This window comes from Asparagus officinalis, chromosome 5 (assembly GCF_001876935.1).
Source record: "Asparagus officinalis chromosome 5, Aspof.V1, whole genome shotgun sequence".
In the NCBI taxonomy this organism is placed as follows: domain Eukaryota; kingdom Viridiplantae; phylum Streptophyta; class Magnoliopsida; order Asparagales; family Asparagaceae; genus Asparagus; species Asparagus officinalis.
Window position 1 is genome coordinate 106,052,910 of NC_033798.1, and position 15,313 is coordinate 106,068,222.

The 15,313-nt window shown below is 37.1% G+C and overlaps 4 protein-coding genes across 4 annotated transcripts in view; 2 read left to right on the forward strand and 2 right to left on the reverse strand.

The window, feature by feature from the left end:
- Window positions 1-6,565, forward strand: part of LOC109840527 (histone-lysine N-methyltransferase ASHR3) — an 11,241-nt gene extending 4,676 nt beyond the window's left edge. Inside the window, exons 4-11 of the mRNA XM_020409195.1 lie at window positions 343-369; window positions 559-676; window positions 1,220-1,319; window positions 2,076-2,169; window positions 3,359-3,437; window positions 5,192-5,363; window positions 5,466-5,546; window positions 6,073-6,565. Coding sequence (XP_020264784.1) covers window positions 343-369; window positions 559-676; window positions 1,220-1,319; window positions 2,076-2,169; window positions 3,359-3,437; window positions 5,192-5,363; window positions 5,466-5,546; window positions 6,073-6,211 — 810 coding nt within the window. The 3' untranslated portion in view covers window positions 6,212-6,565. The remainder of the gene's footprint in view (window positions 1-342; window positions 370-558; window positions 677-1,219; window positions 1,320-2,075; window positions 2,170-3,358; window positions 3,438-5,191; window positions 5,364-5,465; window positions 5,547-6,072) is intronic.
- LOC109840528 (protein TIC 55, chloroplastic) lies at window positions 6,883-8,988 on the reverse strand. Its single transcript, XM_020409196.1, has 3 exons — window positions 8,445-8,988; window positions 8,166-8,268; window positions 6,883-8,086 (listed from the first exon to the last, which is right to left on the reverse strand). Exons 1-3 carry the CDS (start codon window positions 8,840-8,842, stop codon window positions 6,968-6,970), a joined length of 1,620 nt encoding a protein of 539 aa, XP_020264785.1. The 5' UTR covers window positions 8,843-8,988; the 3' UTR covers window positions 6,883-6,967.
- LOC109840529 (peroxidase 18) lies at window positions 10,593-13,151 on the forward strand. The gene is made up of 3 exons (XM_020409197.1): window positions 10,593-10,868; window positions 11,629-11,808; window positions 12,445-13,151. The coding sequence occupies exons 1-3, from the start codon at window positions 10,665-10,667 to the stop codon at window positions 13,024-13,026; spliced, it is 966 nt and encodes a 321-aa protein (XP_020264786.1). The 5' UTR covers window positions 10,593-10,664; the 3' UTR covers window positions 13,027-13,151.
- Window positions 14,203-15,313, reverse strand: part of LOC109842304 (ubiquitin receptor RAD23b-like) — a 6,904-nt gene continuing 5,793 nt past the window's right edge. Inside the window, exons 13-14 of the mRNA XM_020411200.1 lie at window positions 15,137-15,252; window positions 14,203-14,554 (exon numbers count right to left, since the gene is read on the reverse strand). Of these exons, the coding sequence (XP_020266789.1) occupies window positions 15,139-15,252 (114 nt within the window). The 3' untranslated portion in view covers window positions 14,203-14,554; window positions 15,137-15,138. The remainder of the gene's footprint in view (window positions 14,555-15,136; window positions 15,253-15,313) is intronic.

The following is a 15,313-nucleotide window of genomic DNA, read 5'->3' on the forward strand; positions in this document are numbered from 1 at the left end:
TTACAGTTTGGAAATTAGGTTGTTGAGTTTTTGTTATACTTCAGCATTTTCATCATTTTGATATTACTTATTTGGTATCTCCACCTGTAAGTTATCATATGCTACTGCATGTGTATGTACTGTCAGGAGCTTTTTTCTTAAAATATTATGCTTGTTTATTTTTCTAGATCAACTATATGTTACATTCTCTTGTCATTTTCTCCTAGGTATTTACTAGGTTCTTTGCATTTAATCTTGCTGTTCGTTTAAAATGGTTTTGCTCCCTACCGCAGAATCATATTTCTTTATTCGATCTTTTTATTGATAATCTGTCTGACAGGAATAATTTATTTTGGATAACAGCATCCGGATCGCACAAGTAACATAGAGGTGAGAAGACTCATATTTAACTTCTATTTGGCTTCCAAGCACTTAGTTTTGATTGGATTGCACACATTTTTTGTTTCATATTTAACTTCTATTTGGAAAGCTAGTGTTGATTCACAATATTGCCAGCTAGATGTTTACTGTAATCAGTTGACGTGTTCAACTGATCAATATCAAACACTTGAACTGTAGGAAGCATTTCAGCGCCTTCCTCTTCCATACTTCAATGAGGATTTTAAGATTGGCTCCATCTTGACAGATGTTACTCAGAACAACACTGAACCATGTCCTTATGTACATATAAGGCGCAGTATCCTTTACATTTATCTTTATAGTACAGCTAAAAGATTTATGGATACTTGCTGTCTTGCAATGTTGTAAGTGCCTTCAGATCCATACACACACACATGTAAAGCTCCTATAAACTTAAGTGGATAGGAACCCTTTGTCCACCACCTTTTTTATCCAGTCATTTTGTATTGAGATTTGAGCTAGCATGTGTGATACAAATCAAGGCACAAATCTCAAAGCTTAATGAAAGGATATATAAACTTAAGTGGATAGGAACCCTTTTGTCCACCAACTTTTTTATCCAGTCATTTTGTATTGAGATTTAAGCTAGCATGTGTGATACAAATCAAGGCACAAATCTCAAAGTTTAATAAAAGGGTATATAAACTTAAGTGGATAGGAACCCTTTTGTCCACCAACTTTTTTATCCAGTCATTTTGTATTGAGATTTAAGCTAGCATGTGTGATACATATATATATATATATATATATATATACATACTTTTTTTTCTTTGTTCAAGTTTTTTTTACTATGTCACAGATTTATCCTTAATAAACTAAGATGTCTATTTAGTGAAGAAGAGACGTGATGGCGCAGAAGCTGATGTTGGATGCACAAAATGTAGGAACAATTCTACCTGTAGGGATGATTGCGAGTGTAGGTAACTAATAGTGCCCCTTATATAATGTTTATGTTCTCTTCTTTCTTTTGTTTTCTTTTTTGTTTAAAAACATATTGCCATGTATCGTCATCAGACTTTCTGCACATATCGACTGTTTGCATAATTTCATGGTCTTGTGAAGTTGATTTGAGAACCATAAGGTTGGTCTCATGAGTCATGAGTCATCCTGCAAACTGTCTTTCTAGGTTTTTAACATTAAGCTCCTTATTTGTATTGGCCTAGGATCCAACTCAAACAAAGGGCTGACACTCAGCCCACAAGTTTTATCACCCATTCCAGGAAGCCTTCTTAATTAGACCATCTCCCGGGATTTATCCTATTCTGATGGAGACAGGCTTAAATGATATTGGTAATTAACAGGCTGTACTGCTTTAATGAGTAATGATTCTGAACTGAATGTTTTACATGTGTGATAAGCCCCTTCATGTTTTCAACTTATTTTATTGATAATAGCGTTGTTTCTCAAAACTTACCTCTAAGATCTGTTTGCCTACAGGTTGATTCAGGATTGTTTATGAGCTATGCTGTTTTTCCTGCTTTGGATGACTTTCTACTGTTGCCTTCTTCATAATTATTCCTTTTGCCACTTCAGAAACACAACAATTTTTAAAGTTGTCTCTTAAAAGGAAGATCGGTTTTCCATATATATACTACACATAACATGGTTCGATGGTGGAATTTTAGTGTTGTATAAGTTGGATTTTTATTCACACTATATAATTTTTATGCCAACAGAGGTCTTTCAGTCAGCTGTTCAAAAGCCTGCCATTGCTCAGATATGTGCACAAATAGACCATTCCGCAAAGAGAAGAAGATCAAGGTCATCAAGGTATGATATGTTATTGTTGACTTCAAATAATTGGTTCTTTTGGTAGTGGTGGTGATGGTGTGTATGTATGTGGTACACCTTTGAGTCCATACAAGAAATACCTGAGATGCTACCACTTGTCTAGTCAAATATATGTTGCATAAAGGCTAAGATCGTACGCATGATCCGAATTGCCATGTATATGTTATTCTCTCTTATCACTTTCTTTTAAGATCATTTTGCATTGTGGTTCCTTCGTGCATAATAAAATTTTATGAGAATGGCTTTGGTGGCATGCTCAGTAACCTGACCTCTACCCTTGTTGATGCTTGGTGCTAATTCCATTACCTTCCTTTCAGACGCAGAAATCCTTCTAACTTCTCAATTGAGGGGTGCTTGGAATTTGATATCTTGTTATTGCACTTCTTAGTTGTATGATTATACTAGATAGTTCTGATAATGAAGGAAGCAACATGCAAGTGATGTGTTGTGTTTATCATTGTGAGGTTCAAATCTAGGTCCACTGATACAGGGTATTTTAATTTGCATTGAAGATGAGCCATCTCATGCAGATTATTCCACCATCTCCATCCAAGAAGCAAGAGAAAAATAAGTCATTTGTTATTGTGCAAGTTATGTCTAGAATTTTTTGAAACATGCATATCATGTGCAAGAGACTAAAAAAATGAGATTATTGTCTTTTTGCAAATTGCAAACCTTCATTCTTTTTCTTGATGGAGTGGATTGGCAAGCATCAATTGAGGTTTGCAAAGGTTCCTCTACCAATAACCTTAAGAAAGATGTGAATCCCTCATCAAATTGATATTTTCAATTGATCATATCAAATTTTTTTCATTCTTTTCCATCAAATTAAAAATAATTTAAAAAAATTGTCTATCTTCTCATTATGATTGGCAACTTGAAATAGTCGATCTTATTTTATTTCTTAGTATCCGCTTGTGTTGTTCTAACACAAGCAAATACTAGAGGGTGAGCCTTGGTGCAACGGTAAGGTTGTTGCCTTGTGACGTGGTGGTCACGGGTTCAAATCCTGAAAACAGCCTCTTCGCATGCGGGGTAAGGCTGCATACATCTGACCCTCCCCAGAGCCCACAATGATGGGAGCCTCGTGCACTAGGCTACCCCTTAGTATCCGCTTGTGTTATGCTAAAATATATTGGGTAATAATTCTGATTCTTTTCCATTTCAGACAGAAGCTTGTGGATGGGGAGTAGTGGCCTTAGAAGCCTTGGAGAAAGGAGACTTTGTTATAGAATACATTGGAGAAGGTATCTTAACAATTTTAAATATCTTACGAGGTATCTAGTTGTGATTTGTTGTCTTTTGAACTGGTTGTTTATTAAACACATCTCTTATGCTGCTTGTGTTTTCTTGTCACTTGTGTTCATTAGTTAAAGGTGCTATCACGTTGAGAGACTTGCTTTTTCTTTTTGTATGGGATTGACTTCTAAGCTGAAATTGTGTAAAAGGAAAATTAGGGCGCTAGGAAAATTGGGCATAAATTTTTTTATAGGAATAAAGCCATTCATACACTCTAAATTGCAACGTGCTCATATATGCCCTTCCAAGTTTTTTTTTCTCGTTCTTCTCCTTTATCTATTTTATTGATGATCAAAGAAATGAATAATTAGTAAATAGAAGTATTTGAGGGAGTATATAAAGTTTGATGGTATCTTTAGTTACATATATGATTGCTAAGTTGCTTAATCATCAAATACTGTTAAATACTTTAATTAATAACTATAAGAAAGAGAAACACATGTAGTTCCTAGTGTTAGGGGTGGAAATGAACCAAATAATTAACAAATAGTTCGATAATTGTTCGGGTAAGTATTCGGTCGTATTCGATTCGGTAGTTCATTTACCGCTAAACTAATATTTTTTAGTATTCGACTTTACTAACGAATTGAATGTAACTAGATGTATATTCGATTTGTTTGTCTATCAAATATTTGTTTAAAATTTGATCACTTGTTATTTGTATTATTGCACATATAATGTCATATTTTTAACCCACTTACCATTTCTACTTAAGTTTTATGTACTAATTTTAAGACTTAAATAATCTTAAATCAGTTTTCTAATGAAAATTATGAATTTAAAATATATATACATCATATAATATAAATGAATAATTTTTATTTATTAACTTAAATACTATCTAAAAATCAAGTTCTTTAGCAGAATAAATATACTTTGATATTTGATAAATATTCGTGAATATTCATGAATATGTATCAAATACCAAGTATTCGAGTTAGAATTCGAAAAACTCCATATATGAATATTAGAGTCCGCATTCGAATTTGATAATTTTAAACAAATACAAATACGAACACCTAAGTATTCGATTCGATTCGATCGTTTACCACCTCTACCTAGTGTACACATGGAATTTACCAAGCATAAATAAGAGGTTGCAAATAAACCTCAAAAAGTGTTTATCTAAATTCCTTACTTTATAAATCGTTAATTATCTTTTTCCATATCCACTATATGTGATATGACATTTTGTTAAGTCTTCTTATGGCTGTTTGATGTTCTTTTTCCAGTAGAAGTTCACGGACTAACTTCTATGCATGTGGTACAAAATCTACATAGGGGATTAACATAATTTGGGTACAATAAAGGTTAGGTACCCATGTTCATGGAGTTGATATGATATTGATGGATAGCGCACAGAAGAGAATATTGGTACATGTATGTACACATGCACGCACACACACACATAAACACACACACAGACTCACATGCATGCATGCATATGCGGTTAGATATAGCCTGAGTAAGTAACCTGACACAATTTTTTCAGTGTAAGAAACTACTTCTGCAGCACGATTTTAAGCAGTGTTCATGCAGTTTCTTCATTGTAGCATTTAAGACAAAATATTTTCCCCTAATTTGTAGAATGTAGCCCTAGTTAAATGATAATTAGTATGCACTATGCAGCAGTTGCTCTCATTTATTATGGATATACTAGCTATTCAAATGTTTGTGCTCTTATGCTATTTTCTGTTTTCAGTTATCAATGATGCTTTATGTGAACAAAGGCTTTGGGATATGAAATACCGAGGTGATCAGAACTTCTACATGTGTGAAGTCCGGAAGGACTTCACAATCGACGCAACTTTTAAAGGAAACACTGCCCGATTTTTAAACCATAGCTGTGATCCTAACTGTAAATTAGAGAAATGGTGAGAACACACTCAATGGTAACATAGGGGCCTAAGTTTTGCTCCATATAATACTATATATTTGTGTACAGGGGTACTAGAGGTTAACTTTATTTTATGTAGGCAAGTGGATGGGGAGACTCGTGTTGGTGTTTTTGCATCACGCTCCATAGAAGTTGGTGAGCCTTTAACATATGATTACAGGTAGACTTTTTTGTTTTACACACATTCTGTAATTAAATTTGTTATAAATCCATTTTTATGGTGTTTAATTCTAGCTTTATTTGTCTCTTTTACTCACTTTGTGGCCTGATCAATTGTGATGTCAAGGGAAAGCTTTCCAAACTTAACTATTAAGATGCTAAATTTTCACATTTAAAATAGTTCTGGAACCAGAAAATGGGTTCTAACAAGGGAAATTCCCTAGATTTGGAAATTGGAAGTGCCAAAGAAATACCTGGTCTCTAGAGTTCAAATTTGACCTGAAAGTTAATAGTAGGGTCTAATGCTTGTCTGTAAGCATGCATTCTGCAATATCTACTTCCCAGTGGAAGTTCTACTACATTTAAATCACTATAGATTCACATAGAAATTGTGATAGTAAAATGCTTGTAAAAGGATTTGCAAGAATGGATGTCACTGTAACTTCAGTTTCTGTTTTCTTTTACACTTTTAGGTGGCTTTTTATTTCAATTGTTTTCTTACTGATATATATGGTTTGGCTTTGTAGATTTGTGCACTTTGGCACCATGGTCAAGTGTTTCTGTGGGGCGCAAAACTGCCAAGGATTTCTTGGGAGCAAGCGAAAGACAAACCAGTTGTCCTGCTGGGGATGCAAAAAGAAGAGAACTTCTATCCTGAGAGCATAATTTTATGACCATTTATTACTTGGTTTTCTTGTTTGCCATACTTTCCCTTTTTCCTGAAACCGCATCATTCATGCTTCTTTGCATTTATGTATTCATTGACATCACCAAGCTCTTGTTCTCTCACACTTTACAAAGTGTAATTTTACATGATAAAGTCGATTGATTCCACATAGAACCATCTCTTTATTCAAGCAGACTCATGTAAAACCCAAAATATACGAAGTTTTAACAGCTGGAATTTCAGCATGGTATCTCTGTAACACCACGGGTCAATCTGTTGTACGAGAACATTCACCTGTTAGCGTGTTGCTGATTTTTATAGAGAAGTATGGAAGCTTAATGGATTTCACTGAATGTTTTTTGTTTCTTATCTTTGAATCTCGACTATGGAAGTAGTAATGTTTAATGGGATTCATTAAATATTTTTTATATCATCTCTCTTGTTAACATAGAATCATCTATAATTCAAGCAAACTTGTGTAAACCCGAAGTGTACCTAGTTAAAACACTTGAAATTTCAGCACAATTTGACCAATCTATTATATAAGTATATTCACTTGTTTTTAGCTTGTTACTGATACTATAGAGAAGAACAGAAGCTTAATGCGTTTCACTGAATGTTTTTTATTGCTTACCCTTGAATTTTAACCACGCAAGTAATAAAGAATTAGAAAAGCAAGAAAAGAATTACTTGTTTATATCATTTTTTTCTAACACAAAAATACACAGGGTAAACTTGAATATTCTTTTCTATACTCACAATCTTCTGTGTATTCTCACAAAGTTTGTTGTGATGAGGGAAACTGCACCAGAACAAACATATGAAGCAGCCCCTAACAGTATTGCCGCTGCCATGAAAACAACCTTCCATTGTCTTGTTGAAGCTAGAATCGCCGATGCAACAGAAGCCATAGCCACAAACAACAACGCTTTCTTCCATGCTTCAAAAGTCTTAACCACTTTCCTACATCCTTTACAGTGAACCACATGTCTAAAATATCTATTCACAGGATTCGGAGCATGGTGAGTTCCAATCCCCCCTTTCGCTGGAAAAGAAGCAGAAATCCCAGCAGCCAATCCAGCAGGATTTTGCTCAACTACAGCTGGTTCCTTCGGCAACGAAATTGTTTTATGCCCAAAATAATAAGGCATCCCATGCCCGACTTTATCCATCCACTTCCTATACTCAGCAACCCAAGTATCAGAAGACTTCAAATTAAGATACAACTCTTTAGTCGGAACTTTCTCCTTCATCAACACTTCATTCTGTGATGATAAAAATCCCATATCCTGCTCAAAAACCTTGCCAGCATTCTGATGGAAGTACCATCTAGGCAGCAAATTTGCAAGAAAAGATCTCGTGCTGGCTCCAAACCTAACAATAAGCATAGATTTTCCTTGCCCAGCTGGCCGACACAAAAACAATGCAGAAAAATATTGCTTCACTCCCTTCTTATCGACAAACTCTAAATTATTCTGCAAATTACAGGGAGCTTCAAATCTAAGATTATTCATAAGCTTCGAGTTCCTTGATCTTCCCCACTGACCAGCAAACCCTCTATCGCTTCTCTCCGTTACTGTCATGACTAATGGCTGAGCATCCTCGCGCTTAGCTGTCCAATCAGTTCGATCATGGGAGATTGGAACATGAGCGGGGTCCATCAAGTTTTCTAGTAATATCGAGTGATCATATGGAAGTTCGTGTATTGTCGATACATCTTGAAATCCCGGACGAGCATAGTGTTCAAAGAACGGAAGCTTGTTTTCGTTCGGTGGAATTTTTTCGGACATCCAGACCCATACTACTCCTTGAGAGTCTCGTACCTCGTATGTCTTAAGGCAAGCTGCTCTCGGTATTTTTGCTCCCTCTGGTAGCTACAATGATCAATTTCACCGAATTAGTGCTGACATTGAAAATATTTTTTTCCCCCGTAAGAAAATGGACGTTTGGCACCTGAGGTATTTTGACGCATTGGCCACTGCCTTCGAATTGCCAGCCGTGGTACAGGCATTCTAGCTTGCCATCCATAATTTGGCCTTCGGATAGTTTTGCTAGTCTGAGAAATTTTCACAAACACTTCCAATCATCATAATATTCATAATAAATATAGGATCGTCTTTGTGTTATCCGTACCTAATAGTGTAAGGATGCATATCGAACATAATAATGGTATCGCCGTAGTAAGAGATGTATCTTTAATCAATCCTTGTAAATATATATCTATGTTTATACCTGTGTGGGCACCGGTCCTCGTAGCATCTGAGTTGGCCTTGGCCGTCGCGATAGAGAACAATCTGCTTGTGGAAGACGGTGAGGCCGAGAGGGGCATCCTCGGGGACTTCGGCGGTGAGGTAGAGAGGGTACCACTCTTCTCTCCAGTCATATTCTCCTCCTGCAGCCTGCTCCTCTTCAGTCTCCGGGGGGAGCAGCACCTCTTTGCTGGTGTCCTCAACAACTGAGGCTCTGCACCCTACTGAGCTCCTCCCGCTCGGTCTTGTTGGTCTTCTCGCGCTGAACGTGCTGCTTCTCAAAGTGGAGCTCGAGGGGAGGTTTTGGCTGGTGATGGTTTTGGTGCGGGTGGAGGGGCTGGGGGTGAAGAGGCAGCAGGAGGAGAGATTTGAGAGAGCCATTGCGACGAGGAACACAATTGCAAGGGGAAGAAGAAGGGAAGAAGAAGAAAAAAAAGAATGTGGCGTTGAAGACGCGTCGTTGTTTTGTGTAGGGTTTGTTTGCTTTCACAGAGACGATTCTCTCCTGTCCGCACAAATGCTTGGAAGGGTAAAGGGTGAGCTTTGCTTACACGGGACGGTGGATGACTGGCTCCACAAAATTAGAAAATAGGAGTCAAATAGCAACTACTAGATTCTAGTTAGATCAGCATTTTTAAAAATATTTGTAAACTGACCGTGATAGCATTATAATGGACGACCCCCCTAGTGTTCTACCGCGGGAGAAACTTTTCAGTATATCAGAAACATCGTATGCAGGTTAGTCCAGAAAGAAAATAACCTTGGAATACTTTCACACGACAGTCTTAACGTTAACCGGCCATGTAGACTTAGAGGGTGTTCGGCCTTTTTATACGCTTTTAAGCTATCTTAGTTTTTGGTGGCTTTTGACTTTTATGACAATAATTGTATTAAAAACTTTTCTAGGAGAGTAGGAATTTGTTTGGTCAAACTTGGCTTATTTAAGTGAGCCTATAAACTAGTTTTTTGAAAAAATAGGATACGCCAAGTTTTTAAAATGGTACTTACAAGCTAACTTATTTGATGTTTTACCAAACAAGTAGGTATGGAAAAGCTAACTTAAAAGTTAGTTTGAACACAAAATAAGCTCCCAGACCACCCTCTTAATATCCCAAATATTTCTAATTAGCAAGATTTGATGGATTTTTTTTCAGTATTGCATTGATATGATGTGATTTCATTACTTAAAATTTAAACTCTTCTAGGCTTCTCGATAGAGATATACAACTAAAGTTCCGAGACGAACAGCTAAAGAAACAGAGTTTTCCTCGATAGAGATAGTTTACCCGAATATTTCTACTTTAATCGCAACAACAACAAAATTCGATACCCAGTGCCTTAATACCCACTTTGTGAATTATCCATGATCTCGTCATCGTTTATCCAATTTGAAATGGGAAAATTTACAAAATAGTCCGTTTTTGTTAATTATTTAGCAAAATAGACCGTTTTGCTAAATAATTAGCAAAATAGACCTCTTTTGAAAAAAAGAAGATCGATTTTGAAAAACAAGACTCAGAAAACATACGGGACTACTAGTCCCGTATGTTTAGAACCAACTTAATCACGGATTAGTGACTCAGAAAACATACAGGACTAGTAGTCCCGTATGTTTTCTGAGTTCATCTCAATGTTTTGTGAAATTTTCTGAGTTCATTAATCCGTGATTAAAACATATGGGACTACTAGTCCCGTATGTTTTCTGAGCCGTTTTGCAAAATAGACCTCTTTTTGGCATGTTGACCACACATGCCAAAAAGAGGTCTATTTTGCTAATTATTTAGCAAAACGGTCTATTTTGCTAAATAATTAGTAAAAACGGACTATTTTGCAAATTTTCCCATTTGAAATTTATACAAAATTTCACTGTGTCTGCACATCAAACAGTATCAGACATGAACCCGTGTCACGCTATTTCAAGCGACTTGGCACCATTGCACACCCTCACACAACATCCGGTCAAAAAGAGTGAATTAACACAGGCTTCATTCAATTTCGCCCATCTAGTTTTTGTCATTTCTTTATGTCCCCAACGCACTCAATTACTCCTCTCTCATGAATCCAACTCATCTCTCACCTACCCACCTACCCACCAGCAATAACTATCTGTACATGCATGAGTACGCCCTTTCCGCTATCACTACCTCTCTCTGCTCTCCACTCTTTATGATCTCAGTAAAAAAGAAAAAGAAAAAAATAGCAAATGAAGCTCAATTTCAAAAGTCCCTTCCTCTTCCTCCCACTTCTGTTCTCGTTCTCATTGTCTGATCTCTCCTCAGATTTCTACTCCGTTTCTTGTCCAAACGTGGAGCTTCTTGTAAAAGATACAATACGCTTCGCCTCTTCGACAGACCCCACCCTCCTTGGAAAGCTTGTTCGATTGCTCTTTCATGACTGTATCGTTGAGGTAACAGCACTCCTACATGTTTTCGAGGGTCATTTTTGCAGATAGACTTCCTCTAATATCGCTGTTTTGAATTTATTATCCCTCTTTTTTTTTTTTTGTGGAGGGAGACTCTTTTATGATTAGGGGGTCTATTCGTTGGGGAAAAGAAAAAAGTAAAAAAAAAAAAAACTTTTTTTCTCGCAGGGCAGAAAAGTATTTCACTCGAGTGCTCTATGGGCAAAATTAACCCTATTTTCTTTCTAATTAAGTACTTGACAATGTCGAGCATAGCATTCGTTGTTGCTACAATAGATGTCCAAACACCTTTATAGTGAAGCGAAGTATTTTTATTTAACTGCTTTCTAACTACCAGACTGACAAAGATTTATATATGCACGCGAGAGACAAATTATGTCAGTCAGGTTGAGCCCCCGCGGTAACGTGAGTGAAGATGGGTCTTCCCAATGCCGCGGCCCGCATAGGTGAAATCATAAAATTTGAACTCCGCCTAATTGTTTGCCACCGGGCCAAAACCGGGGAGAATGGTTAAAAATCATGGGTTGCAACTCATGAAATCCGCGATTTTGAATTCCGCAAAGTTTTTCTCGCACGGGTCAAAACAGGCCGAAACGGTCGGAAATCCACTCGTATCAATTTTAACGGTTTTGAATTAATAGAACTTTTCACATGGCTCGATGGAGGGTCAAACGACGATGGGTTCACTTTTCGATCGATAAACAATATAGATTATGAAGATGTTGTTTCAAATATTGCTATGCAGGGATGTGATGGGTCGGTGTTAGTTCAAGGGAACAGAACGGAGAGAAGCGATCCGGCCAATAGATCGCTCGGGGGCTTTGAGGTTGTCGAAGAGGCGAAGAGGATGATCGAAGCGTTGTGTCCACGGACGGTGTCTTGTGCTGATATTCTGGTTCTTGCAGCTAGGGATGCTGTGGAGATTGTAAGTATTGAGTCTGTTTGTTTATTGAGAATCCTTGAAGAAACAGCTACATTGTTGGTTATAAGTTCTGAGTTTGAGCTAGAACTAGGAAAGAGCAGTCAAGATGATAGGCGTGCCGTGGGATGTAACAGTTGAACTTTGTTTTCCCTACTAATCCCACCCCCCCCAAAAAAAAACAAAAAAACATTCACATTAGCTTAAATAATCCCCTCCAGACTTTTAAGTTATTCCCGCAAAACCCCCAAAAAAACATCTGTTGCCATTGGAGGATTTTATTATTTGTCCAACTCTGTTCTTTCCTCGTTCATCTGGGGATCATGTTCTCCTCTTCTACTTGCTTTTTAGGGGGCTGTGGGTAAAGCTAAAAAGTTTTAGGAGGGTCGTTTGAGACTCCTTTCAGCTAGGGGTTTTGTGAGAAAACAAAGCTGAGGGGGTCTTGCGGAAAGGCCGCAAATTTTTAAATTTAGCCTTCTTGCAACTCCAACCGAAGACTAATTTCTAAACAGTAGCAGTCCAAGAGTACTGAGAATGTAACAGGCTTCAGCCAACTACAATTATTACTAAGTCCTTCCCTGAGTTAAGACTTCAACCCAGAAATCATTCGTTTGTTCTCTATTCAACTCACTTACATCGCAGGCAGGAGGACCATCAGTTCAAGTTCCACTAGGAAGAAGAGACGGCCTGACGTCATCGATATCCAACGTTAGACCCAACATGATCGACACAGGTTTCTCCCTCGACGAAATGGCTCGTCTCTTCTCCTCTAAAGGCTTATCCATCGACGACTTAGTCATTCTTTCAGGAGCTCACACGATCGGTTCAGCCCACTGCACTTCATTCAGCGAGCGATTCCAACAAGACTCAAAAGGAAATCTCGTTCCAATTGATTCTAGTATGGAAAAAGATTTTGCAACAGAGCTCATAAAGCAATGCCCTGCCAATGCAAATGATACTGTTACAGTTAGTAACGATATGGTGACCGCTTCTTTGTTCGATAACCAGTATTATAGAAATCTTTTGGATGGTAGAGGACTTTTTAAGTCGGATTCTGTTCTTTTTGTTGATGAGAGAACAAAGGGAAAGGTCGAGAGGTTGGCAGAGGATGAAGATGAGTTTTTTGCAAAGTGGCGAGAGTCTTTTGTGAAGCTTGCTGGTGTTGGTGTGAAGACTGGGGAGCGCGGGGAAATTAGAGTGTCTTGTGTGAATGTTAACGAGTGAGTTATTGATTTGTTTCTTATTGTAGATTCGTTCATGTCACAGGATTCTGGTTTGGGACTCTTTTAGCTAAAACTGTGCTTCGAAACGTAAATGAAATTTCAAATCCAGAACTCCCATTTTCTACAGTATAGAAATATCAATCTTCTCAACTTCATTTCTCTAAAATAAATAAATAAATAAATAAATTTCTCAACTTCGTATTTTCCCAGTAGGGTTGCACGAAAATATCTATATCCGAGAATATATCCATATCCATATTCATTAAAATGCTAATATGGTTACTAAAATTTATATCCGATAAGATATGGTAAATGATATTGTTCCGATAGGATAGGATATAGTAACGGATATGGTTATGTAGTGAAACATCCGGATCCGTATCCTAATTTATTTTAGTCATATAGCTGCAACAGTATTAAGCATTAGGTTAACGGATTTGAGGCTAATTTTAATGATCAAGAGATCTAATCTTAGTTTTTTAGATATAATAAACATATTAATGAACTCTTTATGAACTCTTTATATGAACTATATTCATTTTTCAATATTATCTAGTTGTCATATCCCTTTTGTGCATTATATGAACTATATATTTTTTGCAAATATTATCTAGTTGTCATATTCATTTTATATCTGCATGAATTTCCGCTTATATATCCGCATACTCATCTGTATCTGTATCCGGCTTTAGTAGATATGGTTATGAATTTGCTTTACCATTTGCCCCTTTACTCCACAGTGATGATGGTCCCCTTACTCCACAGTGATGATATGGTATATTAGGCATCCACAGGAACAGCTTTTGTTTAAACGCCTGATCTTAGATGAGTACAAGTACCAAAACCTTAAATCTTGAAAAAGAAAATCCAAAATTAACGTATCACTAGTTAACTTAAATATTTGATCATAAGAACTCGTCAAACATCTTGAAATGTTTGCTTTATGATGGAACCTCATCAACCCTTGATAGAGGAAGAAGAAAGAAACCAGGCTGTGGCCTGTGGTTCAAGAGCTTCTGCACTTCCCTTGAGCAAGAAGTGGGGGTGGGGTGGGGGCATGCGAGGTTTTGTTGAATCAAAATATAGACCAAGTTCACCAAACAGCAAAGTTGCAAGAAAGAAGAAAATACAATCTAATAAAAGTTTTTTAACTGCACAAAAAAAATTAGACATCAACTTGTTGAAACAAAGAATGGCATAATGCATCTCCACCTTCAATTCAGTATCAATAAGGAATCACAGACAAATAAAGGACTCCGAATTAGATAGTAGAGCCCAGGACTAAAGTTGTAACGTCATGTAAAAATCTTCAAAAAATGTTACGTATTATCTGTAACTTTTTATCATTATAAGCAGTTCGATGAGAAAACTATTTGGGTTGTAGACCCATACAAGGAAACAATTTTTGGACTCCATAAACTTTCTAGGAGTACGTATAGGACCTTGCCTTCACCTTGCCACTGTGTGGTAGAGAAAGAAATTGTATCATTTTGAGTGTCGACAACTTTATATGATGATATCCAAGCTACCTGGAACAAAAATCATATGTTATTTATGTTTTATGATAAGTTCAGAAACGAATAGGCTTAGTACTTTTTTTTTTTGAGGGGTGGGGTGGGGGTGGGGGTGGGGTGGGGGTGGAGTTAGCCACTCATTCCAAACATGGACAATAGTCTTTGCATTCTTCATTTGAACAAAATGATATGAATATTTCTGAAACTGCTGTAGACCTGGCCTGTAGGGTCTGGCAAGGTTATAGAAAAGCTTGATACTCTAGAGTATAGACAGGAGTACCGAAGAACTTGGTCTTTTTATTTGATTCACCACTTATGGTTAAATCTAGAGAAGTCTTGGCTGAGTGGTTTCCCTGCGGAGCTTAATCCTTGGGTTCCTTTTGAGACACGATTTAAAGCTATAATGCAACATAGGTATTTGGGACTACGTTTTCCAGCACACTTATATACTATAATATGTAGCATAGTGCTTCGAGAATGCCAGGTTTCTCTCGCATAGAAGTAGATGGAGCAAGAAAAAGAGACTAATTCAGCTGAGAATCAAAAGCTAAAACAGTAGAGGAGCAAAAACCGGAAGAATGCAGGCATCAGACTCACCTTCAGTCTTCATCACCAGCATGTTCTAACAAATAATTTGCAGCCAACTCCTCATTCCTATCACAGGCTAAAAATGCCTCGATGACATGCCCACGATCAAAGCCCATTGCTTCCAACTGAAGAATAAAGCACATCAGAAACAAAGTAGACGACACTAAACAAGATGTAACATTAAAG

Excerpts from the sequence above, each read along its gene's own strand:
- LOC109840529 (XM_020409197.1), top strand. The coding sequence starts at position 10,665 with ATGAAGCTCAATTTCAAAAGTCCCTTCCTCTTCCTCCCACTTCTGTTC. Across the intron at positions 10,869-11,628 it reads TTCATGACTGTATCGTTGAG|GGATGTGATGGGTCGGTGTT; the intron begins GTAACAGCACTC and ends ATTGCTATGCAG. Across the intron at positions 11,809-12,444 it reads CTAGGGATGCTGTGGAGATT|GCAGGAGGACCATCAGTTCA; the intron begins GTAAGTATTGAG and ends CTTACATCGCAG.
- LOC109840528 (XM_020409196.1), bottom strand. The coding sequence starts at position 8,842 with ATGGCTCTCTCAAATCTCTCCTCCTGCTGCCTCTTCACCCCCAGCCCC. Across the intron at positions 8,269-8,444 it reads GAGGACCGGTGCCCACACAG|ACTAGCAAAACTATCCGAAG; the intron begins GTATAAACATAG and ends AAAATTTCTCAG. Across the intron at positions 8,087-8,165 it reads AATGCGTCAAAATACCTCAG|CTACCAGAGGGAGCAAAAAT; the intron begins GTGCCAAACGTC and ends TGATCATTGTAG.